The sequence below is a fragment of the Lethenteron reissneri genome, chromosome 50 (assembly GCF_015708825.2).
Source record: "Lethenteron reissneri isolate LAM-NWPU_2019-01 chromosome 50, ASM1570882v1, whole genome shotgun sequence".
Lineage (NCBI taxonomy): Eukaryota > Metazoa > Chordata > Hyperoartia > Petromyzontiformes > Petromyzontidae > Lethenteron > Lethenteron reissneri.
Window position 1 is genome coordinate 3,539,606 of NC_083828.1, and position 25,285 is coordinate 3,564,890.

Genomic DNA, 25,285 nt, shown 5'->3' on the forward strand with positions numbered 1-25,285 from the left:
ACCTTGTCACGCTTAGAGATCATCAGCATTGGGGACTTGTCGGTGCTTGGCCTTAGGATCTCATTGGCGTTAGACATCGTTCGTGCTGGGGCTCTCCCTGGAACTCGTCGCATTATGAGACCTCGTCTGCATTGAGCACATAGACCGTCTGGCACGGGGCGGTGGCACGGCCAAGTTGGGGCATGTGTTGCTACTTGTTCGTGGTTTGCCGTGGTTCGAGCCCCACGGCCGCCCTGGTTAATACTGCCGAGGTGAACGTTCAAGCAGAGAGATGCTGACTCGGGTAATGTTGTGTATGTTATATTATTAATTATTATTACGAATTGTTTTAACATAAGGTACGTTATATTGCTATACTAATAAAACAAAAGCATCAGTATGTGGCCTTAAAAGAAAACAGGTGACGTTTTGGGGAATGGCCTTAATTACACGTCAATAGACAGGTCAGAGAGATCGAGTGGATAATGAAAGTGGGAGACTGCACGTTATGCCATGGGGCCGGCTTCATGAGAAATTACATTTAAAAAGGTTTTCCGATGACCACTTTTTAGTTTCGATCAAATTGAATACCAAATTACATCAGCAGGGGTCGCGCTTGCAACGCCTCGCGGGCGGTAGAGCCACGCGGCTCATGGATGACATCACAGCAATGGAGCGTGACATTGACAAATTACTGTAAACATGCATTTTCAGCTTTCTTGATTAAGTTCTTCCACTAGTTTAATTAAATAGACTTTTTAATAAAAAAATTTATCCTACAACATCAGAGTGCAGCACCACATTAAATACGCACTACAATGACAATAGTTTAAAGCGATTTTAAGCATTTTTTATTTTCAAAATTGAAATATGTTGTTTGGGGGGATTGGGGGGCAGAGCTTTGTGACGTCATATTTGAGGGGGGGTTGTGACGTCATCGCGCGAGCCACGTGTCAGCAGCAGCAACAAAAAAACACGATGACGTCATCTCTCAGTACGAACTTTCAAACCGACCGCCGTGACGTCATCGAGCGCGCGCGCGTCACGTGACCGCTGCTTCCTTCCCCTCTCTCCCTCCCGCCTCCTCCGTTCCATTCAACTTGAGGCCTCTGTGCTGTTAAAAGTCGCATCGACCATGGGTAACTATCCCGGTGGAACACTCGCTGCCGTTGTTGTTGTAGTTTTAATGGCGAGTAGCGAAGTTGTCTTGATATAATGACTCTGGGCTGGTCAAGTTGGGGGCTTCGCCCGTCTCGCCTCCCTCCCTCCCCCTCCCCTCCTGACGTTGACGTGGCAACTCAAGCCTCGGCCTCGAAACGTCTGAACTGCGTCGGGGTTTTTCGTTCGCTCGTCCGATTGTGTCGTGGTTTTTTGTTGTTGTTGTGTGTGTTTGTGTGTTAACCCTCTCACGCGGCGCGTTTTGCTGACGGCAAACACGAAGAAATGTCGAGGGTGGTTTTTTTTTTAGTGGTGATGGGGATTCATCTTCTTGTTTCTTTCGGTAAAGTCACGTAGAATGGAAATAATAAAATAATAATAATTTAAATATAATAATTCTCACGACGTTTATTATGTTTGATTAATTTTTATTATTTTATTATTTCCATTCTACGTGACTTTACCGAAAGAAGCAAGAAGATGAATCCCTGCAGTCACGAAAGATTTAAATCGGTGATGGGGATGTCCACTACACCTTCGGGAATTTTGTCAACTGGTGAAATGTCATACAAATACGCGAGTCGAGTTGGTTTCATTTAGATTGCAGATGACTTTACGTGATATCATCATGCTATTGGTATTGCCACTGTTAAAATGATCAGGCCATGATCAATCAACTGCTGGATGAAGTGTAAAAAACCTGAGTATGAAGTGTAATCCCCCCCCACATCGTGTGGGTAGTGAAGATTTTAACCATACGCTGGTTACATTTTGATTTAAAGCTTTCGTGACTGCAGGGATTCATATTCTTGATTCTTTCGGTAAAGTCACGTAGAAGGGAAAGAATACAATAAAAAAGAATAATATTTTTAATAAAAAATAATAAGATTTGTATTATTTTTATAAAAAATTATAAGATTTGTATTATTTTGTATTATTGTTATTGCCAAAATAATATTTTTTATAATTTTTTATTATTTCATTGTTTCCCTTCTACGTGACTTTACCGAAAGAACCAAGCATGTACCTACGCTGGTTCTTTCGGTAAAGTCACATAGGTAGAAAAATAAAATATATCACGACGTTTCGATCACAACACAATATTGGAACCATACTTCCCCACGCTGGGCCAGTGCGTGGTTTGTGAATGTTGGCTGAGTAGGAGGCAGAGGTGTGGACTCGAGTCATGTGACTTGGACTCGAGTCAGACTCGAGTCATGAATTTGATGACTTCAGACTCGACTTGGACTTGCATAACAATGACTTTGTCCCACCTCTGGTAGGAGGAGGCCCCAAGATTTGAGTGGGATGCCACTTGCCACTGATGGTGGCCGTGGCCGGGGAAGAGATCTCTGGAGAGATGATGACGATGACAATGACGACGATGACAGACCTGTGCAGTTCGATGAATGTGAGGATGAATGATGATGATGATGATGGTGTTACTGCACAGGTATAAATTCTCTTTTAAAGTCCTTTATTTTGACCAGGTGCAAGCCCATTGAGGATTGTAAATGTCGTGCCACGTTTTGTTTACGTGACGAACCTTACTAATTGTCTGTGTTGGCTGGTGGCGAGTTTTACAACCCATTTACGCGATCCAACCCCCCAAAAAAACCTTTATTATGGATACATTTACTCCATACCTGGGGTTCCAACGACGACCTAATTTAACTGAATACTTTACCGTGAAGATTAATTGTCAGTTTCACTGATGTGAAATATTTACAGGACAGTCCCATTGCCATGCCCCGCTATGTGAACAATAATTATCACATTTTAGATTGTTCTGTGTCCTTGTGAAATAAAAAAAAAATAGATTTTTTTACGAAAAATTATTTTCTATTTGTTTTGAAAAAAAATACTCCACCGGAAATGCGCTCGATCTTGGTCAGTTATCGAAAGCTAAGCAGATTTTAGTCTGAATTTTGCTTGGAAGGGTGACCACCGTCCGTACACAAATGATCGCAGGCTGCTTACGTGGCTACAGTGTCAACAGAGGGCAGTGCAGAATACTACAGATAGTCCCCGAGTTACGATGGTCCGATTTAAGATATTTCGATCTTACGATGGCGATCGCGATACGACAAAATTGTTAAATATTTTAAATTTCGCGCGGCAGGCAAACGCAGCAGCGAACTATACGTGCAATGTATGTATGATACGTAGCTTTAGCGATTTAATTTCAGGGTTACCACGATACGATACGTTCAATGCATGTTAAAAGTTGTTATAGCAGATTGGATTGTTTCCTGAAGAAACTATTAAATTGCAGTTCATATAGGTAGGTTAAGAATTTACCTTGTTTTTTTTTACTTTATATTTTACTGTGCAATACAGTATTGTAATTAATACATACAGTATATAGTTTATACAGTACGGTACTGTAAATTGCTCTGTTTTGCTAAATTATCACCATTCTTTAAGACTGCTGGGTAGGCTAGGCCATCTTTGACTTGTGATATTTTTGACTTACGATGGGGTCGTCGTAACGCTTCTCCATCGTAAGTAGAGGACTGCCTGTTTACTTTGTTCTTCACTTTGCTTCCTGCCGTCAATCCGCACTGAACTATTGTGGCGATGTATGGTCAAATAACCCCACAGCCCACACACAGTATCAAGACCTGCATGCAAAAGGGTGCCGTACGTGTAAATTCCAATACTTTTTGATCAGACTAACAGCCAAGTGGCCTTGTGATTAGAACACCTACAACCCATTTGGGAGTTGGTTCAGGCCATCCCTCGTTGATTGATAAAGTTAGTGCTATTTTGTGAAAGTCAGTAGTGGTCTTCTTATGAAGTGAGTGGCAGCTACCATGGCAATGCGGAATTTTCAAAGTGGTTCATGGCAGCAGGTGGAAATAACCACCACCCGTTGCTCAGTTCAACAAGGAGACACTTTAACTCGACTTTTTCCCCATCATACCTTCAGGGTCGATAACATAAGTACCACGTTGTGGCAAGTCAAGAGTTGTGCTATGATATGCTCTCTCCAATCATATAATGTGAAATTTCCACTGGTCCGCCAGTGAAGATGATTGCTACCCATGCATCAATTAATCGATTAAATATATTTGTACGTTCAAGTTGAATGCATAGAATTCTGTGTGTTAGAGTAGTTATTCTTTTGGGTTCAGTATGTAATTATTTTAACCCATACAAACACGAGAGAGCACTACAAAACGCCATGGTGATAACAAACATTTACTAAATAAAATTGAGATTCAGAAAAACGAGCAAATATGGGCCAACTAGGGAACACTGTCGTTTAATCATACAGAATAGTTCCTCAACTGGTGAAGGCATCGAGTTGCCCACTGACTTATGGCCTGCTGAAACGTAGAGATAGATTATTGGGATCAGACAAGACAAACTGGACCCATTTTTGGTGACAAAAAGATGTCATGACGTCACAACACCACGTGATGTTGCATTGACGTCATGTGACCCACAAGCGCAAGCTAGTCTTGTTTAATGGACTGCCAGAAAATACTGTAGTTGAAAAAGCCTTTTGACATAGTATTCTGCATTTTACTTTGATTGCTGCTTGCAATTCATATTTGCACCTATTCTCTTAGGTTGTCTTTGTCCTTCATATGTTATCCTGGGTCTTGACTATTTTAGCTTTACGAATAGCCAATCAGTTTGCTTGTAATCATCAATATGATTTCCAAATTCCACTGCTAATTTATACGTGTATTTACCCAAAATGTGCCTTTTTACATGCTTTTATTTAACTCACTCTGTTGTTGTCGTATCCTCAATCTTGTAACTCAATTTTAACCCACTTCCCAATGTGGTATCGACTGCAAACTTGGTATACTTATGTCATACTGATGACAATACTATATTCTATCAAAAAAATATATATTTTTTTAACATTTTTTTAAAATATGTTATGTTTCGGCTTGGGTCTAATTGTCCACGCTCAACTGACGTTGGCTGTAAATCACCACGGCCCTACGTTATGGCAAGCTTTGCGGCCACTTCCTGGAGTCGTGGAGTTCTGCCATTACGAGTACGGTACATTTCATTAAAGCGTGTTTAAAAATAGTATTTTTTAAATATTACTTATTCCTAAAGTGTTTGTTGAACTTGTGAAGTCAGTTTGTGCTGTGTAGAAACCTAAATTCCAAATTAGAAAGTACAAGAAGATTCTGTAAAGCTGTCCCCACATAATTAGCTTCACAATTCTCTCGTGTGGTAGTGATAATTATTCAAATAGGTCATACTCATTAGTCATTGGCTAGCCACTGCAGGATAAATTCCCCCTTATGCCATCACCATTCCTCATGGCCCATTATGCCACTGGCACATGAATAGATCTCATCGCTTCATCTGCGAAGTCACCCTTTGACGCATTCCCTTCATTTGCTACGGATCTGTTACCCTTCATGTTCATTGGCCAAATTTCGTTTTCACGTTGTGTCTTGGCTAAGCCCACTTAACAGTTAATGCGATGTCTCTGCTTGGCATTTGGCTTCCTAATTCATATGCACCTCTTTTCTGTTTTTCACTGCAATTCTGAACATGCTTCTATTAAAATCACGATGCTTCTATTCAAACCTTTTTAGTTTTTCTATTTGCTTTTGCCCCCCCCCCCCCCCCCTGCCTAATCTTGGTAAAATAAAGCACTTTAATTAATCTCGTGTTTGCTGCCAGAAAATGTTTGTGTTCAGTCGCGAGGTCAGCAGAGAGCTTTCGAAGCGGCAGTAGCAGCAGCGGTGACGACTGCACCGTGCTTAAAATAAGTGGGGTCAAGGGAGTCCCTTTGTCACGCGTCCATTCACGCATATAAGTACTCTTGGTCCCCCCAAAAATGATATGTTTCATTGAATTGGAAAAAAATCAATGTCACTCAATTGTGTGCAGTGGCCCCGTGCGTGTGATGCACATTCTCACATTGAATAGATCCCGGAGAAGAATTAATGGTTGAATGGAAGTGGTTCATTTTCGGTGGCTGCTGCTGCTATTGCTTCTGCTGCTTTTGAGTTGCACACTGCTGCAGAATTATAATTGTTTTCAACCGACCAGCTCATTCATTGTTGTTAGTAATTAGCCTTGCATGGGTTTAAAAATGGTTGTACAAATGGTCATGCTATTATTCAGTGGAAGCGTAGATGACCTTTATAACCAGGTAAGAGCCCATTGAATCGATAGATCTGTTGATCATTCCCCAGTGGAGACCTGTGTTAAATGAAGTTGAACAAAACAGCAAATGCCATTGTGTTAACAAAAAAACAAAGAATAAAAATAGAGATTGAATAATAGATAATACAATATGCAATCGTGAAATGTATATAATAATAAGCATTTGAAAAAATATATTTACATTACTCACGTTGCATTAGTTGGGTTGATGACCAAATCACCTGGAATTCACCTGATCCCTTCAGATCCTGGAAGCTAAGCAGTGTTGACCCTGGGTAGTGCTTGGATGGGTAACCACGATGCACTACATGTTTTGGGACAGCAGAGGCCATTGCAGCATAGTCCATTTTTACACTAACATTTTTAATGAGTTCCACTCTATGGAAAAGCAACAGTAAGACTAATTTTCGATTTAAAGCTTTCGTGACTGCAGGGATTCATCATCTTGGTTCTTTCGGTAAAGTCACGTAGAAGGGAAGTAATAAAATAATAAAAATATAACATAATAAAATACAATTCTCACGACGTTTCGGCCACAACGCAAGCAGCCGTCTTTCCGACAGACCTGCTCTTCACCTGAGGACGGCTGCTTGCGTTGTGGCCGAAACGTCGTGAGAATTGTATTTTATTATGTTTAATTTTTATTATTTTATTATTTCCCTTCTACGTGACTTTACCGAAAGAACCCAGAAGATGAGTAAGACTAATTTTGAGATACTGCCTTCCCACCACAGGAACGTGGAATTTTGATCATTGTTTGAAAACCAACAATAGAGATGAACACCAACCCACGTTCATTTCAGCACGGAGACAATTTGGCTCGATGTCGATTCACTTGATTAAAACTAAATCTTGCAATGTTCACATTTGAGATTGGGGGGCAGCAACCTTGGCATACAATACTCGTGTGAATGTCCTCATGAGAGGGGTTTTCTTTTATTGCCCAATTCACCACGTGCTTTAGCAATGCCATGCAGCGGTGAACAGGCACTGATGGCGAAACAATAGCATGAAATATGGCTCCATTGTAACAACGCTTACTACAAGGCTTTGGCCAGCTACCATAGATACAGTTATCAGATGCCTCCCAATACATCACAAGCAGAATGGACTTAAGCGTTGGCATTGTCTGAAACTAAGTTTCTATTTATAAGCGGGTAAGAGCCCAAAGGAATAAAGTCTGTGTTTTCGTTTTGTTAGGAAGTCAGACTCGGGCTTGATTTCAGATGCTGAGGCCCCATGGAAATAAGCAGCTCAGCAACAAGGATGACAACAGCCCAAGACCGTCGACAAGTTATTTTATAACCAGAGGAAAAACTAAAAGTTTTCACACGCAAAAAAAAAGTATTCACACCCCAAAACTTGCTGCAAACAGGATACACAATAAAGATAGCTTAAAAACAAATCTAAAAGTCGAAAAATCCCGTCAGTTGTTGTGTAAATACACCTTATACCCAGCCTCGGACATGATGCTATCACGAAGTTGCAGCATATGCGGTTGTGGCAGAAGCATTCCTACTTCATGGTCCTAAAACAAACTTGGCCAAGGTACATTTGGAATTGTAAATATGGAAATTAAGTATTAAATTATATATGACATGAAACGTGACGGAATTTACTGCACACCGGATAAACAGTAGATGATGGATCACATTTATTCAATGGACACAAGAGGGCACACTTTATATACAGCATAAACATTATGGAAGCTAAGTTATATTATTCAATCTTGATTTGAAGCTTTCGTGACTGCAGGAATCCATACTCTTTGATTCTTTCAGTAAAGTCACGTAGGTATAAAATAAAATAATTGTGGCAGAGGTCATCCTGCAGCATAGCCTTCAACCATGCTTAAGAAGCGACGTTTGAAATATGAAGATTGCTTCTGAGGACATTCTAAAATGTGGCTGCTCTGCAAGACAGAGCACTGGAACCAGCCTGAGTTCACAATCTGGACATGGTCATATGGGGTTGTACCCCTTTTTTCTGGCAACAAAACTGAAACCTTACAAGGAATCATGTGTGCATTAACCACAATACTTGTGGTCAAAATGCAAACAAAAAACACACTCTGATAATATATGCATTGTCCTTGACACTGATTGGTCCACACCAGAGACGGCTTTCTTTTGAGCCTCATCTGCATTGGTGCTAGACCAGAGGACGCCAAAAGGCATACAGCTCAAAGACAATTCACGATCAAAGTAATGAGGGCTCTGGTTAACATCTACATCATTAGACCTCCTTTGCCAGTACCAAAATATAATAATAGGGTTTTTCCCCTTTTTACAGGAATCATGTGTGCATTTATCACAATACTGCATTTTGACCACACGCATTGTGGTTAATGCACACATGATATTTTGTAAAAAGGTTTCAGTTTTGTTGCCAGAAAAAAGGGAGAAAACCCTATTATTATATTTTGGTACTGGAAAAGGAGGTCTAATAATGTAGACATGGTCAAAGAGCACTTAGGAGGTGTCCCCCGTAAGGATTCTTGAACTTTCTGTTGGGTGGGCAATGTTCGTTAAATGGTGAGCTGATTAGGATTCAAGAACTTTGAAGATCGTCGGCCTGCGTATATCTCTGCGTAATTCCAGGGAGGGTGAGGTTATTGTTAGAGTAAAGCTCACAGTGCAGAGTTCTCGTTAATGAAACATCGTTTTCTGGCACTCACAGTTGAGAGGTTGTAAGTAGAGACAATATATTGGGAGCATAATGGAGCGGTTCACCTCGCAAAGGCTTAACAGAATAGTAGAGGAAGTACCCCTCGCTCAGCAATGCCCCCCCACTCCTTCCCCCACCATTCCCATCTACCCACACTTGGGTGCCCCCCCCCCCCCCACTTGTGATTGCCAATCCTCCAGGCATCCCCATCCTCCTGTAACCCCCTCCCCCACCCTATAAACTTTAACAAAAATCTTCCAGGTAAGACCCACTGAGCTGTATTGCTCTTTTTCAGAAGCGACCTTGCATTCACAAATGATCACTCAACAAAGTGGCTTATCATCACGTGGAAATGTATAGCAGACGAATACTATAAACGCGTGAGGTTGATTCTAAATGTGGAGGGAAAAAAACGGAGGCCCCGGAAAAAAAAAAGCCACGCGCCCGCGGGAGAGAGCGACACGTAAATTCGAAATATACAGCAGGCGTCACTGTCGGGATCGAATCCACGACCTCCTGCATACCAGGCGAGGGAAATAACATCTCGCCACCATGGCACCTGCACCCCCTCTCCAAGCGCACCCTTGCCAGTGGTGCGTGGCCCCTCGTACCAGGCACCCTGCATCGTGGCCCCCCACCCCTCCCCCACCCTATGCTGGGCCCCTTTCCCCAGATATCACTCACTGGCAGAGGTCACAAACGGGGGTTGATTCCTTACCCGTACCCGTACCCGGCCGCACCAGGGTCGCAAACGGGTACCTGATTGCGACCTCTGGGATGAAGCCATGTTGCAGGCGCGGGTGGGTTGATTCTAGGAACTTGAATTGTGAGAAGAGACAAGACGTTGGGAAATGAGTGACAAACGGTGACTCACCAGTGACTCACGGCCTACCCGTACCTGTACCCGGCCGCACCAGGGTCGCAAACGGGTACCCGTACCGGCACCCGGCTGGGTACGGGTTGCCGGGTATCGGGTAGGGTACGGGTATCGGGTACCCAGTTGCGACCTCTGCTCACTGGACGTGAAGCAATGGGGAGGGAGCCAATGAGAACACTGCGGGATGATCAACGGCACCACGGCAAATGTGTATCTATTTATATAGATGTACTGCTGTGGGAAAGCCACGGGACTCGTCCTGTGTTACGACTGGCTCACCTGCCCCATCCACCCATTCAGTATATTCATATATACATAAGAAGCACTGCCTTTTTGAGAAACATCAGCAAGCATTCGATTAACGCAAGGTGAAGTGCTTTTGTAATGACACTGCACGTCGCCCCAAAGGCGGCACAAGCACCGTGGTGATGTCACCGCCACTTAGCGGCGGTCGTCGTGTGTGAATTAACGTGTGTATATGTATTTGGTTATGTTTTTCTGTGTGTGTGTAGCCGTGAGCCCAGCGGTGTCGTTCCTGCTGTCGTCGCTGCTGTCCCTGCTGCTGTTTGCCGGCATGCAAATGTACAGCCGGCAGCTGGCGGGGGGCGAGTGGCTCACCATCTTCGGAGGATTCCTGGGATCTGTGCTCTTCCTCTTCTCCCTCACCGTATCCTTGGTGGCAGAGCCCGGCATGGCTGCCCTTCCCCCCCCCCCCAGTCGAGAGCAGCCGGGCGGATCGTGTGTCTGGCGTTCCTGCGTTCTGGCTTGTTGCACCACTGAGCCAACCGCGGCCCCCCCCCCCCCCCCCCCCATTGTATTTTAACACTGGTCAACACACTTTTTCTGGAATAAGGTATTCCAACGGTTTTAAGGTAATTTTGTCTATCACATCAGGTTTTTGAGATATCAAATATTGCATTTTCAATAAAAACTGCAGAAGAAAAATATTAAATGTGGATATCTACATAAAATGATATTATAAACACACTATCCTAAAAATACAGCACCATATTTTAACACTAACGCAGTCACTGACTCGCAACAACTTGCAATCATAAGTGACAGAGTTAATTTTGGGTAAAATCAATGAAAATGGGGTATGCCGATAGCATAAAAATGAGATGTGATTGAGCAAATCTGAGATCAGATTTGGAATCAGCATCCTGAAATTAGTCTAAAACAGCTGCAAAAGTCCAGGCCAAAATTTGTTATTGTTGACCAGTGTAATCGGCCCAGATTCCACCTTTAACTCTGAGGCTCTTAGCAGTGCATTAATTCAGGATGTGTAGGATTCAACCTTTTCTCGTTTAGATCAATGTTCGTGGATTTATTAACAAATATGTGAATCCACGTCGGTGCAAACAAAAAGAAACAAAAAGCACCAATGCATCCGTATGAATCTCACATGCAATCCGGTGCTTGTATAATGAGCATAATTTTACTTCAATCGGTGATTGTCACATCTGTGGTGGCAGCACTTGTGATAATGTAGTTGGAGCACTCGATTCGCAATCTTCTCTCCATTGTTGATGAAACGACTACTGCCTTGATGGAAACACAACTGTTGTTGTTCTGTGGATAGAAACACACCTGCCATACTAACGTGGAATTTACACCACTGGCTGAGCACAGCTAATGGATTTGATCACTACTTGATCATGAAACTAAATTTCGATTTAAAGCTTTCGTGACTGCAGGGATCCATCTTCTTGGTTCTTTCGGTAAAGTCACGTAGAAGGGAAATAATAAAATAAAAAAAATAAAACATTTTATTATGTCACGTAGAAGGGAAATAATAAAATAATAATTATTAAACAATAAAAAGAAAACATAATAAAATATGTTGCATTTTTATTATTTCCCTTCTACGTGACTTTACCGAAAGAACCAAGAAAATGAAACTAAACTCAACAATTTTTTTTATTTTACTAGGTAAGGCCCACTGAGCTATTTTGCTATTTTTCAGAAGTGACCTGGCCACAAATGATAGCTCAACGAAGTGGCTTATCATGTGGAAATTTACAGCAGCCAAATACTCTACGTATATATTGCTCAATGTGGAGGAAAAAATCGGAGGACCAGGAGAAAAATGCACACTCATTAGAGTGGAGTGACATCTTAACTTGTGGCAAAAAACCATCCTTCACATAATGATGTCTTTCTACTCTAAAATGAGCAATGCACATTCCCAATGTTTCATTGGATGTTGAGTACTTAGACCTGTAATTTGATGTAAAAAAATAATGATGCCGATGATAACAATGCAGGTAATGATAATAGATGTATCCATATTGTCAAATACCGTGAGTTGAAAAAAATGAGCGGCTCCGGTTACTAATTACCCCATTGAGGAATGTCTCTGCTCTCGTTATCATCACGAGATGTAACTTGATTCCGCTTCAAAGCCCACAGTATCACGTGGGTACAAAAAAAATGCCGATTCAGCACTACACGCATCTCTGGCTTAAAACGCAATTTTTCAATTTCATTTATTGATGTATTGGGTGCAACGGCATAAACTTAATCTGTGATTCGGGGGCAAGGTTGATGGATCACACCAAAACACAGCCTGCAGGGCAAAGAGGAGGCAGTATCAGCGAGTAGGTTCGTGAACTATTTGTTGTAGATTGAAGCGTGCTGTCCCCCGTTCTCCGTGTGGATTTTCTCCTCTCTTATTCTGATCTGGAGCTCTGCCTTCACGGTGGCTCCTTGGCTGACATCCTTGCCATCCTCTGTTATCTGCCTTCCTCTTTTCCACAAATGCCCCTTCAGCTCCTCAAACATTCCAAGCGTCCGGCTTCATTCTTTCTCTTAAATTCTTCTGTCTATGATGTCCTTCATCAAACTGTCTTCATGGTGACTTACGTAGCTTTTCTGTACTCTCCTCCCATTTTATCACACCCCACATACTAAAAAGTCAGAAACGCTAAATGAGCCTTGCGTAAAGTATTGAAATGCTTACTATCATTGATCATAAATTAAATTTTTATTATTATCACCGTCATAATCATCAGAACCGCTAGGCTGATATTTTTTTGCTCGTGGAAGAAAAACCAGAGCTTCTTGGAGAATGCCCACTCGCACAAGAGGATAACATCGCCTAAAAATCTGCACAGTCAAATGGACGTGAACCCACTTTCTGTACTGCCAATGGACTGGCAAGCAGGTTTGGGAGTTTCACAACACACAATGATCACTGTGATCTGCCTATCCCCACCTCCAAAATGCTGAATGGGGTTATATTTTTTGAAAGAATCAGAACATCCAACCCTATGCGAACTGGTCCAGTGCTGACCATTCTGACCACTGTTTATCCCTGCTGCCGAAATATTTTAAATGTATACAATGTTTATTTTTCGGTTCAGCGTAGCCCCATGATTTAGACAAGAGTGCTCTTGCCAATAACGTCCTGTAACCCAGCAGAATTTGTTTAACAAGCCTTGACTTGCTGATGACACCCCGAATGTCTTGCTTGCCTTAACATACGTTGCTAGATAATGTTGGTTTGCAGAGCCAACAGGCTGATGTAGTTTTAAAAATAAAAATGTACAATTTGAGACACGGAACAGAATTACGCTTGCACAAGAATAATGACGAGGTCATGCACACAGCAGGCCAAGTAATAATAAACCGCAGCTACACTTTTATTATTCCGCTCTCGGCTTCTCTCTTGGGCTGCCGCCGCTCTCTATTCGAATGCTTCGGCCCGGAGCCTCCTTTGCCTTTTAGTCACCGCTGGGCCACTTTAATGGAGACCTTGAAAGCGGCCATTTATTTCACCGCAGGCCTTTCCCGGTTTAAAGCCCGAAGACTCACTTCCTTCCCTGTAATTTGGAAGCAGATGCGTTGCTCGTACGGAGGCGGTGTGCGACGGCGTCGATGCGAGGGGGCGCGCAGCTGGTGTTACCTGTGGCGTGAAAAATCGCCTAGACGCTCGTAGGTGGCGGCAGTGGCTTCGTGGTTAGCACGCTCGACCCGAATCCCGTTGGTCGTAGGCAGAGGTCGCAACCGGGTACCCGATACCCGTACCCTACCCGATACCCGGCTACTCGTACCTGGCCGGGTACAGGTACCTGTTTGCGACCCTGGTGCGGCCGGGTACGGGTATGGGTAGACCGTGAGTCACTGGTGAGTAACTGTTTGTCACTCATTACCCAACGTCTTGTCTCTTCTCACAGTTCAAGTTTCTAGAATCAACCCACCCGCGCCTGCAACATGGCTTCATCCCAGAGGTCGCAATCAGGTACCCGATACCCGTACCCTACCCGTACCCGGCCGGGTACGGGTACCCGTTTGCGACCCTGGTGCGGCCGGGTACGGGTAAGGAATCAAAACCCGTTTGCGACCTCTGGTCGTAGGTTCTACTCCAGCTTGCTTCGGCGCTGTGGAAACATTGGCATTGCAAAAACGTGTAACTCGTCGCAACGGGACACCAGCATAGGGGGAAGCAATACGATGGGAATCCTGATCAAAGGGCAACAAAGCTGATCATCAATAGATGGCTGCTAAAATCAGTGAAGAGAGATATGGAGAGAGTGGCTCCCGGGATATAGGAGTATTGCATTTCTTTTAGATTTGAAGCTTTCGTGACTGCAAGGATTCATACTCTTAGGTTTTTTTGGTTAAGTCACGTAGGGAAAATTAAGTAAATAATAAAATAATAGAAATAATAATAATAAAATAATAAATCACGACGTTTCGGAGGCAACACAAGTTTCCATCATCAGGTGGGACCGTCACAGCTAAATTTACTGTATCCTCACTTGATACGTGATTTATTATTTAATTTCAATTATTATGTCTATTATTTTATTATTTACTTATTTTTCCCCTACGTGACTTTACCGAAAAAACCTAAGAGTATTGCATTTCTTACCCACTGGAAATGATTGTTGGCCCAGATCTTGCATGAGTGGAGGAGGTGCTTTGCCTCGGCTTAGCATTGTTCAATATCGCACGGCATCATTAGCTGATGTTTGATCCTCGTCAATGATTTCCCGTGCTCTATAACATCCACTTTCCAGTAGACTGCACGCTTTGGTAATTGCATCGGCCCGCAGTGTTAAAACATGTTCGCTGAAAGGGGTTCATAATGGCTCTTGTTCGGCGCTAATTTTCTTCTGGATTGAGGCCAAGTTGGACGGGCACAGGGAATTCCAGTCCCTTGACGTTGAAATAAATCACATTATACCTGGGCAACAATGGCTACATTGTCCCGTCTGAATGCTTGGCAGCCCACGGACAGTTAGCGTTCAGTGCGCAAGTACGAGCACGATCGAATCGCCCATGAAATGACGGGGAGAGGTAGCTGCCCCAACAAAAGTTGAATGGTACTGTTGAAAGTAACGTTGTTTAAAAAAAAGGATTGTCAAGTTTTATTGTCATATTGGTTTGCACGTGCCCAAAACTACCTTGTTTGTTATAAAAACTGGAAAAAATGTAGAAATTTGCAAAAAGGTTGAGACGTCTGCAGAAAAATTAATGGGAGAACATACCGAGGTAATTGTGCAAAACCCACACTCACGAGAGGAGAGCGGTTTGCTCCTGACAATGTGGGGCTGTGGGCACCACGGTGGTGAGGTGTTAACTACCTCGCCTGGTATACAGGAAGTCATGGGTTCGATCCCAACCCCGACGCCTGCTGTATATTTGGAGTTTGCATGTTCTCCCGGTAGTCACGTGAACTTTTCTCCGGGTCCTCCGTTTTCCCCCCTCATTTTTAGTTTAAAATAGTTTCATGGGCAAAACCCACCCTCACGAGAGCTGGCTACCCAGTACCATCCACGTCTAAAGAATTGCCCGTGAGGAGAGCAATTTGCTACTGACAATGTGGGAATGTGGGCTGAGGGAATGAGTGCTTTGAGAGGTGAAACTTATTCCAGGCTGAGTCCAAAGGGCGAAATACATTTACGTAGTCCTTCCATCGTATTATTAGAATGCTTTGGTTTACCCAGAAAAGCCTCGCCGAGTTTCGAGACATTTTTCAGAAGGGTCCTGCCAAGTTTTCGCAGGAGAGGGCGACGCTGCTGTTTCTGCTGCTCTCTGCATTCCAAATTAAAGTAATTTTGCCGGGAATTTTTTCCTACGTGGATGCCTGTCCAGTACCAGTAAAAAAATGTTTTACGTTATTTTTGCTATGGGCGGGAAACTGGAGAACCCAGAGGAAACGCAAGTCGAACAAGGGGAGAATTTACAGATAGGTACCCCAGTTGTCAATCAAACCCAGGCAGCCCACAGATGATACATTTAAAGAAAAAGAATACATGCAAATATATAAATGAGCTATTAATTCAGAGTCATGTTACATTGGGTGGGATACTGGGCAATCCAGCCTCAAGATCACAGGGAACCTCACCGCAGCACGTGACCAGCATAACGCGGACCAAAATTAAACGATGCAACTGTGTTGGCTAAACATCGCAGTGCTGAAAACTTCTTTGCCGACTACAACGTCACCGCAAAATGCAGAAACTTGACAGGACCCTCCTGAAAAAAGAGTCTTGAGACTCGGGTGAGACATTCCTGGGTATACGAGCCTCTCAAAAAAATGTACAGTGATGTTATAAACGCCATTAAACCCTTCGCTTATAACACAGACATTTTGAGCCTTACCGTGTGGAATTTACGTAGATTCTATGGAAACTTAATGCATTCATCATGGGACCTCCTTTGCCAGTACCAAAATATACTAATAGGGTTTTCCCCCTTTTTTCTGGCAACAAAACGGACACCTTTTGCAAGGACTCATGCTTACATTAACCAAAATACTTGCAGTCAAATGCAAACAAAAAACAATACTCTGATAATTTATGCATTGTCTTTGAAACTGATTGGTCCACACCAGAGACAGCTTTCTTTGGATCCTAGTCTCATATGGTGTTCGACCAGATGACGCCAAAAGGTCGAACACCATATGAGACTAGGCTCCAAAGAAAGCTGTCTCTGGTGTGGACCAATCAGTTTCGAGAACAATGCATAAATTATCAGAGTATTGTTTTTTGTTTGCATTTGACTGCAAGTATTGTGGTTAATGTAAGCATGATTCCTTGCAAAAGGTGTCAGTTTTGTTGCCATAAAAAAAGGGGAAAAACCCTATTAGTCGTAATGCATTCGCCGAACCGATTAATCGAAAGCAGCAATCGACAGAGCAATTGATTATTTCAGCCGGTCACCGTGGCAGCTGTTCCGTGGCCGTAACGTTGTAACGCTGGCGGAACGACGTGTGTAAATAACGACGGCCTCGTCAAGGTCACTCATCGCTTTCCGCGTCGGGTCACGAACTTTTCAATCGCGCTGCCGTAACGTGCGCGGGGAAGGGCGGCTCGGCTGGAGGGATTAGGCCGAGGGGCCGTGACGGCGAGAGGCGGCCCCCCGTGATTGATGCGTCTCGAGGTGGCGCGCGGCGGCGAGCCCGAGCGAGCGAGCGAGCGTGAGCTTTCTGCCGCCTGTAATGAACCCTCTTGAGTGATCGTCGGTAATCGCCGCGCTTTGCTCGAGCTGCGAGGTGATCCGCGAACGCTGCCGCAGCTGCCTCTGTTATTGTTCATTCATTAGGTTATGAGCTCATCTCTTTCCCCTTAGGCAGAAAGCTCCCGTGCTCGGCTGCGGGGCAATGAAGTGTCTGCGCTTTGCGATCGCGACGGCGCAATTCCATTTGGATTTCACGATGAGTCTTTAAGTGCACTTGTATTTCAAGGTGCTGTGCAATCGGGGAAAGGGCAACAACGCATCTGATGAACTAGATTGCCGGGGTAATAATGATCTAATGTAAAACGGATTGCGGCGGGCTCCGGTACATCTCTTGCTTTAAGAGTTTCAAGCCGTTTTGCGCAAGTGTCGGAACAGGAGGACAAATGGAAGTTTAGACGCATTAGTCACGTTGACTTGAGGAAAGTGGGCAGGGCACGTCCGTAGCTAAAAGTGTTGAATGGCCACTGGTCGAGGAGCAGCAGCAAAGCGGTAGCCAAAGGAGGGAAGGTTTGCCCCAACAGGAAGCATGCAGTGCAAAGAGGGAGCAATTAAATCATCTAATGCCGGTACTAGATGGCAGAGGTCGCAACCGGGTACCCGATACCCTACCCGATACCCAGCTACCCGTACCCGGCCGGGTACGGGTACCTGTTTGCGACCCTGGTGCGGCCGGGTACGGGTAGGCCGTGAGTCACTGGTGAGTAACCGTTTGTCACTAATTTCGGGTAGGGTACGGGTAGGGAACGGCTACCCGTACCCGGCTGGGTACGGGTACCCGTTTGCGACCCTGGTGCGGCCGGGTACGGGTAAGGAATCAAAACCCGTTTGCGACCTCTGCTTGATGGGTTGTTGCATCGCAGGACCTTGATGGATGGCGATGGCTTTGGGGAGACAGTTCAGAATTAGGTTGATGGCTGATGATTAATTGAACAATGGAATTGTAGGATAGAATGATAAGTCGGTTTTAGTCCAAATTTAAATTGGCTCCCTGTGTGAATGAGCCATGGGGTAGTGCTCACCTCTGTTGGCTGCCCTGAGCGGTGGAAATTCAACATTCCTATGCCCTTGGGCCTTTGTCTTCAAATCAACCCCTGTTTACTTCCAACCAAAGTCGTTCTTATTTTGTTGTGTAGGGGTAGTTGGTGATCACAGCCTGATCACGAGTGAAAAAATAAACTCCATTAAAGTTGGTTCCTCATTGAAGCCTGCGTTTTATGCCCTGAATGCTACATATTTGGGTTTGATTGAGGGCATAAAAAATTGTAGAAAATGCGCACAACATGGGCCATTAAAGCGACTCCAGCGCCAGTTCTGTGTCTTGTCATTCTCAGGGGCAGCTCTCCTTGCTGCGCACAGTTGCGATGGAATGGAAATTTCATCTCGCGACACGCTGATGGCGCAATTGGAAAGAGAATTTGGGGAAGGGAAATAAAGGAGAAATCGAGCCTTCTGCCAGGTGTTTTGAGCTCCTTGCTGCCACGGCAGACAAAGCATGTGCGCGGCACAATAGGGGAACGCGACGTGATGATTATTTATGATAAGGGCGCGGACAAAAAAAACACACGGTCGTGTTCGAGCGATGAATGTGCGGTTTCCTTAATGCCCTCGCGCAGGCTTTCAACAACCTGGAGAGCATCATCTTTGGCAAGGGATTCCAAGCCAGGATATTTCCAGAGAGTAAGCACCGTTTCCAGAAATCAATTCGAGAGACACGACAAAGAGTGGGCAAGCTCCCGGTCAAATTGAGGACATCGGCCCTCGTCCCCTGTGTACAGCCCTGCAACGGCCAGTTGGGGGATATTCCCCGTTCCTATGGCAGTGGCGAGTCTCCCCCGTTGGACAGCCACGGTTGACATTCCCCCGCAAAAGTGGTTGCTCATTGTGTTTGCCCGGAGGGATGATGGGCTTAGTCAACCCCCCACAATCAGGATGCGAACTCCGCGACCTTGCAATTGCAGGCCGCTCAATCTATCGTCGAGCAGCCACCTGGCCGGATTAACAAAATCACAAAAGGTACCTTGGATATAAACCAGGGGAACCTCGGTGGTAAGTGCATATGTGGCTTCACTGGAGCATTAAATGGGCAGTTAGAGTTATCGCTATGGTAATCTTTCTATGTATATATATGTGTATATAGCGGAGCGGTGGTACGGTGATTAACGCGCAGGCGCTGTGAACCCAGCGACTGGAGTTTAATTCCCAGCCACGGTTAATGTCAGGGGTGAGTGATGTCGGAGCTGATATTCGCCGACCATCACAAATTGGCAAGGTGAGGTATGGTCGAACAGATCCCGTGACCAAATGTATGAAAAAAAATCGATGTAATCTGACCAAGTGGTGCTAGGGATAGCGCCCACTGACTTCATAAGCATGGGTTTGAATCCCAGCCAGGGGTGTAACTCGTACAATCATCCCTCCACTCTCAAGAAAATTCAAGAATTGGTCATAATATGGGAAGAGTGGCCACCTTTGACAAGTGGTGATTGTGTTGAACCCTAAAGCTGACTGTTTCTCAATGGTGTGCGTGTCTGTCTGTGTTGCAGTTGCGCTATGCCTCCTGCTATCCATGTTTGCCTCCGGGCTTATCCACAGGGTGTGCGTCACCACGTGGTACGTATCTCCATCCCCGTTGCTCCCCAAGGGCGGCAGGCTTTGGTTAGCTTGCAGTAGGCGGTTACATTGCCCTACCGTTGGGCAGGCTGTGCTTTAGTTGGGGCAGTCAATTTGCAATCGTAATGGTGAACTAAACATCAAGTGGTGGATTGTGGGTTTAACCGTGCGAGAGCACGGGTTAGGAACCAATCGCCGCATTCGTCATTCACGCTGCCTCTAACCAAGTTGCCTAGAATGCACCTGATCCCGTCAGGCCTTGGAAGCTAAGCAGGTGTGAGCCTGGACAGCACTTTGGTGAGCGACCGCCATGCATGTATGGATGTTGAGCCTCTTTCGCGCCGGTATGTAGGAAACCGTGCAAATCGGAGGTGCATAACAGGTGTTATAGGCTGTGGGGCTCGACACTGGGCCCTCAGAGGGCAGTGGGGCACGACATGGTTGTGCTGTACTTCCGTGTCCCCATGTCGATGCTCCCCCGTGTATCACAGCAAATTGTATAATTGGCTGACACTTCAGACCACGAAAGCTCTTGAGAGTGGAGAGAGTGGAGATCACACGAGTCGTCGCAGTGCGTGGCGTGATTTCCTTCTTTGACGTTGCAAGTTTTGAGGCCGCGAGTTAAAATGCAAATCGGGGGGGTCAACCCTTCCATTCCTCCCTCCAGATTTAATACAAACGGCGCACTACCTTTGTGTGAAACCAACAGCGGGTTGTCGTGTGGTGAGACTGCCCCCCCCCACCTACCCCCTCCAGTGTAATGTGGAATTTCCACCACCGTGGACCCGAGGGCCAACCGGTGGAGATGAGCACCAGACCCCCGTCGTGCTCGAGTAAAACGAAAGCCACTTTTGACTTTGACCTGTTCAGCGTGAATGTATGCGTACAAGCGTGTCTGTGTGTGCGTACAAGCGTGTCTGTGTGTGTGTACAAGCGTGTCTGTGTGTGCGTGCGTTGGTTGGGTAACGGGGAGCGGCAGTGTAGCGGTCAGCGTTGCTGCACAACGAACCCAGCAACTTGAAGTGCGATTCCTGCTCAAGGTCAACACCAGTGACGATTACACTGTGTAACAAAAAAATATATTTGTTCCTATGTGGTAAGTGTTATTTCCTAATTGCTTATGCCTCCTAATTGCTTATGCCTCCAAGGTACAGAAAATTGCTATGATTCCCCACAAACTTTGCTTTTGTGACCAAGACATTGATATTTAGAAATTGACCTATTTTCAATGAGAAAACGTGGTGTGCGTTTGTGTCTTTCGTTCACGTAACGTCCTGGTCACAAAAGCAAAGTTTGTGGGGAATAATAGCCATCTTCTATACTTTTTAGGCATAAGCAATTAAAAAAACAACACTTAGTACCCAGGATCAAAAATTGTGTTACATCGTGTTATCTAAGCCAGTCGTCTGAGCGTCCCCTAGGTCGTCTCAGCCTGTATTGAGTACCGGTATTGTGTGTGAACATCGCCATAGGGGAGACAAAGGCGGCCAGGAATTGTGCTGATCACCTGACACCCGCGCGTACCGTGCCGACCTTCGCGGGTGCTCGCTACAGCACTTGCCCCAAAAATCTGTTCAGGCTATGCAGGGGATCTTTGTCTTTCCATGTTGGGTATCTACAGTGTGTGTTACGTGCGCGTTTGGTAGACGTGTGTGTAGGCCTCGGCAAGGTAAGGTAATTTACCCTTTTTACCGGGTAAAAGGGTAAAGGTAAAGGTGTCGACATGCCAAGGGATAAGGGTAAAGGGTAGGGTAAAGGTAGGCTCGTTGTTTTTACACTTTTACCTTACCTTGCCGAGGCCTACGTGTGCGCATCGTTTTTTGCGCGGAAAATAATTAACGGCGGGGGGGTTTGTAGCAACGTTATAAAAGTACGCGTTTTGCAGGTTTAATAACCATAAAAAAAAAACATTCTACGAGCGTTGTTGCACCGTGTGAACAGGGAGAGGAATTGTGGCGCTCCGCGCGAGAGAAACGGCGCGGCAAAGTGGAATCGGCCATCACTGAGAGTCTTATTAAAGCATTCGCTTCCTTGCGTCCGGTTTGCTTGCACGCAAAGAAACCTCCCCCCCCCGCCCCCCGCCCACTGCACCTCTCGTGCCGTGCGGCATGAATAGAGAAATATGATAATAATGCAGCTCATTAGGATGAGAGATCGTGGTGCCGTCGCCACAATGCATTCATCAAAAATTGGCAAGGCCCACAGACAGTAAATCTCGTCAAGTAGAGGGAGCAGATTATTTTAGGGGTAGGTATAGTGGGGGCGGTGGGGGCAGAGTGGGTTGGTAGAGAGGGGATGTGTTCGGGGTCGGGTCCCCAAATGGGACTTGATTTGCATTCTTTTAACCCTTTCCCGTTCTGAGAAGTCTGCAGCCGGGGCGTGGTGTCGGCCACCCACCCCCTCGTGTGCCGTGCCGGCCTTCATAGGTGCTCGCTAACAGCACTTGCTCTTAACAGTCCATCAAAGGCTTATTGCGGTGCATCGTTGTCTTTGTGTGTGTGTGAGTGCAGCTTCATATTCTCCCTGGTGGCGCTCTACTACCTGAATAAGATCTCGTCGACCGTATACCAGTCGGTGCCTACCGCGCAAGCGGCCGTCAAGCCAGTGAAGAGCAAGAAGAAGTAGAGCTGCCGAGGGCCGGGGAGGGGGGGAGAGACGCGACGCCGACCAGACTAAGTCAACCAAATGTTAGCGGAGAACCAGTGTGACAACAACAATAACAGCTGCTCCACACACGTTCCTCTGTGTGGTCTTATCCGCGTGGGTGCATGCAATTGTGAGCGAGCGAGCGTGTGTGTGTGTGTGTGTTTGTCGGGAGTGGGCGTCTTTGTTATGGTAATCACCTTTTCATATTACGGCACTCGAGGATGCGGTCATGTCGGTCGCCGCCGCCGTCGCGCGCCTGGCTGCCTTTCCTCCCTCGCCCGTGCCGATGTTGACCACACCGCCGCCCTCCCCCCCCCCCACCTCTCCCGAGGTTGTAATTTCAGGCCGAGTGACCGTTCACTGTAGGGGAAATTCGCCAACTACTGCTACCGCTCTTCCCGCGAACACACTTGCCCCTGACACTCTAGAAGGTCAAACTTGGTGGGGGTGCGGGGAGGTGTCTTTGGTGGTTAGCAGACTGCGCTGCAGTGGCCAGCAATCTGCCGTCCATTTTCCGGGGCTCGTGCATTGGCTGTCTAAAGCAGCGTGGCACCCGCTGACAGTGAGCAGTCGTGTCGACTAAACAATAAAAAAACTACTGCGTAGGCCAAGATGCGAGCTGTGATCGCAACGCGTCGCGGCCTGACGAAGCGGTTCAGCAATAATGCAATCTCGCGACCGGTTTCGACCTTCTGGATCTCATCGACGGTGCAAGGGTTCTTGCCCAAGTAATCGGTTGTGAGATTGATGATAAAGTGGCTGGTCGCTCTGCAAAGTGAGTTTTCGTAGTTTTGTCGGCAGAACTGATCCGCATGAGCAAACCCCCGTGTCTCGCTTGCGGCAGCCGGTTTACATTGTACTCTTTCATTCCCAGACATCCGTACGTACACTTTCCGTATTGGGGTTTTGGGTGCGTGTTAAGTGGACTCGCTCAGCTCTCGGAGGCTGGTTAGCCGACTCTGGGCGCTCTTTTGTGGACGGCAGGCATACTTGGGGGTTTTCCACCCTGATTTTGTGCAGCCTTCATAGTTCACAGCGGACTTGTGTTATCTAACACGTTGATCGCCTCACTGCCACGCGCTGTTATCGGTCACAGCCGTGGGTCAGCCTTCAGGTCAATTCAGCCTAACATTAGTGTCTGGTGTTGGTATTGTAGACGAAGGCCAGTGAGACAGAGACAAGCCTGGCTTGCGTGTCGTTCGTTAGTGTGCAGAGCTGAGCCGAGCCTGCCCGATTAGGTGTCCACCAAACAACTGCAGCCCCAACGTCCTTTGTACAACTTAACGGGGACATCTGTGTGCGCGTGTGTATGTGTGTGTGTGTGCGCCCATACGAGTGTGTGCCCAAATTAGTCTGTGTCATAACGTGGCAGAACATATACGTGTGAGTTTTGGCAGCCAACTTATTAACAGGAACAACACCTTAATAAAATGTGATTTGTTAAATTCTGAACAGTGTGTTTCATTAGCAGGGGTTTATGCTGATTGTTCTGTTTTGCCCGTTATAATTACTTAACCGAGGCATGTTTCATTTATACACGCAGCACATAATTATTCCCCATATCAGTCAATTTGCACTGTGGTGTTTGGTGCGTATACAATGCATGGCTGATTTGCAAAGCATCTAAAATGCAACTGCACCAGCAGACCACCGTTACATTAGTTAGTGTGACACGATCACCGTATAAGCGGTCTTGTAAATATTATTCGCATGCACGGAGGTCGGCAAACCTGCAGCTCTGAAGCTGCGTTATTCACACGCATTAGGGCTCTTTAAATATTGAGTTTTTTTAAACCGAATTCGAAATAAGTATAACCCGTAAAAACAAAGTTTTTCACTCTAAATCCTTTATATGCGTGGCGGCTAGAGTCCTCTCGTCCTTTGGCTTGAGATGGCTGCCACCTATGGGTCAGATGATTGTCTGCCAGTATGAAACAATTGGTAATTAAATATTTAAATTGTTTTCCCTAAACAGTGTAAAATTTTGGAAAAAAATTTTCACGAACATTAATTGTCTCGCACAACGAGTCTGTGTGCAAAATGTCAGCTCGATTGGATCACGGGAAGTGGGTTAAAAAACGACCGAAAGATTTGCACGGTCGTAAGCGCGCAAGCAAGCAAGCGAACTTTATATAAAGGATTTTAAAAATGCCGGACCCCTTCCTGCACTGGTAGGTGAGGTAGGGAATCACGATTTTTACTCAAGACTAGAGGAGCGATGAGCTGTGAAGCCGTGTTTCGCAGGTCCAGTTTGGGACGGATTTGAATGGGGACAGGGACTCCACAGCACAGATGCCTGGGCGGCGGGGCGGGGGGGATGGAGATCGCAGTGGAGGTTTATTGTGGGCTTTTGGCAGAAGACGTTGCTTGTTGGAGCGGAGGCTGTGGAGGGGAGTAGAGTGCATGGGGGGGGGGGGGGGGGGTAAAGTGAGATGAGAGGCTACGAAAGCATCTGTGGGGGAGGGAGGAATCATTCTTAGGTTTTTTCGGTAAAGTCACATAGGTAAAAATTAAAATTAATTAAAGTTAAATAAAAATCACGACGTTTCGGAGGCAACACAAGCTGTATCAAGTTGTATCAAGTAAGAACTCTCTTACTTGATACAGCAATCGTGCTGTGACGGTTCCACCTGAAGACGGAAGCTTGTGTTGCCTCCGAAACGTCGTGATTTTTATTTTACTTTTATTAATTTTTACCTACGTGACTTTACCGAAAAAAACAAGAAT

At 45.5% G+C, this 25,285-nt stretch overlaps 1 protein-coding gene across 1 annotated transcript; it reads left to right on the top strand.

The window, feature by feature from the left end:
* Window positions 1-987: 987 nt before the first annotated feature.
* Window positions 988-24,003, top strand: KRTCAP2 (keratinocyte associated protein 2). Its single transcript, XM_061572626.1, has 5 exons — window positions 988-1,118; window positions 10,345-10,499; window positions 18,916-18,979; window positions 19,846-19,912; window positions 22,423-24,003. Exons 1-5 carry the CDS (start codon window positions 1,115-1,117, stop codon window positions 22,535-22,537), a joined length of 405 nt encoding a protein of 134 aa, XP_061428610.1. The 5' UTR covers window positions 988-1,114; the 3' UTR covers window positions 22,538-24,003.
* Window positions 24,004-25,285: the final 1,282 nt, after the last annotated feature.

What these genes read in the sequence shown, in the direction of transcription:
- KRTCAP2 (XM_061572626.1), top strand. An exon ending in TCTTCCTCTTCTCCCTCACC is followed by an intron (nt 10,500 to 18,915) that starts GTATCCTTGGTG and finishes GCCCTCGCGCAG; the next exon opens with GCTTTCAACAACCTGGAGAG. An exon ending in AGGGTGTGCGTCACCACGTG is followed by an intron (nt 19,913 to 22,422) that starts GTACGTATCTCC and finishes GTGTGAGTGCAG; the next exon opens with CTTCATATTCTCCCTGGTGG.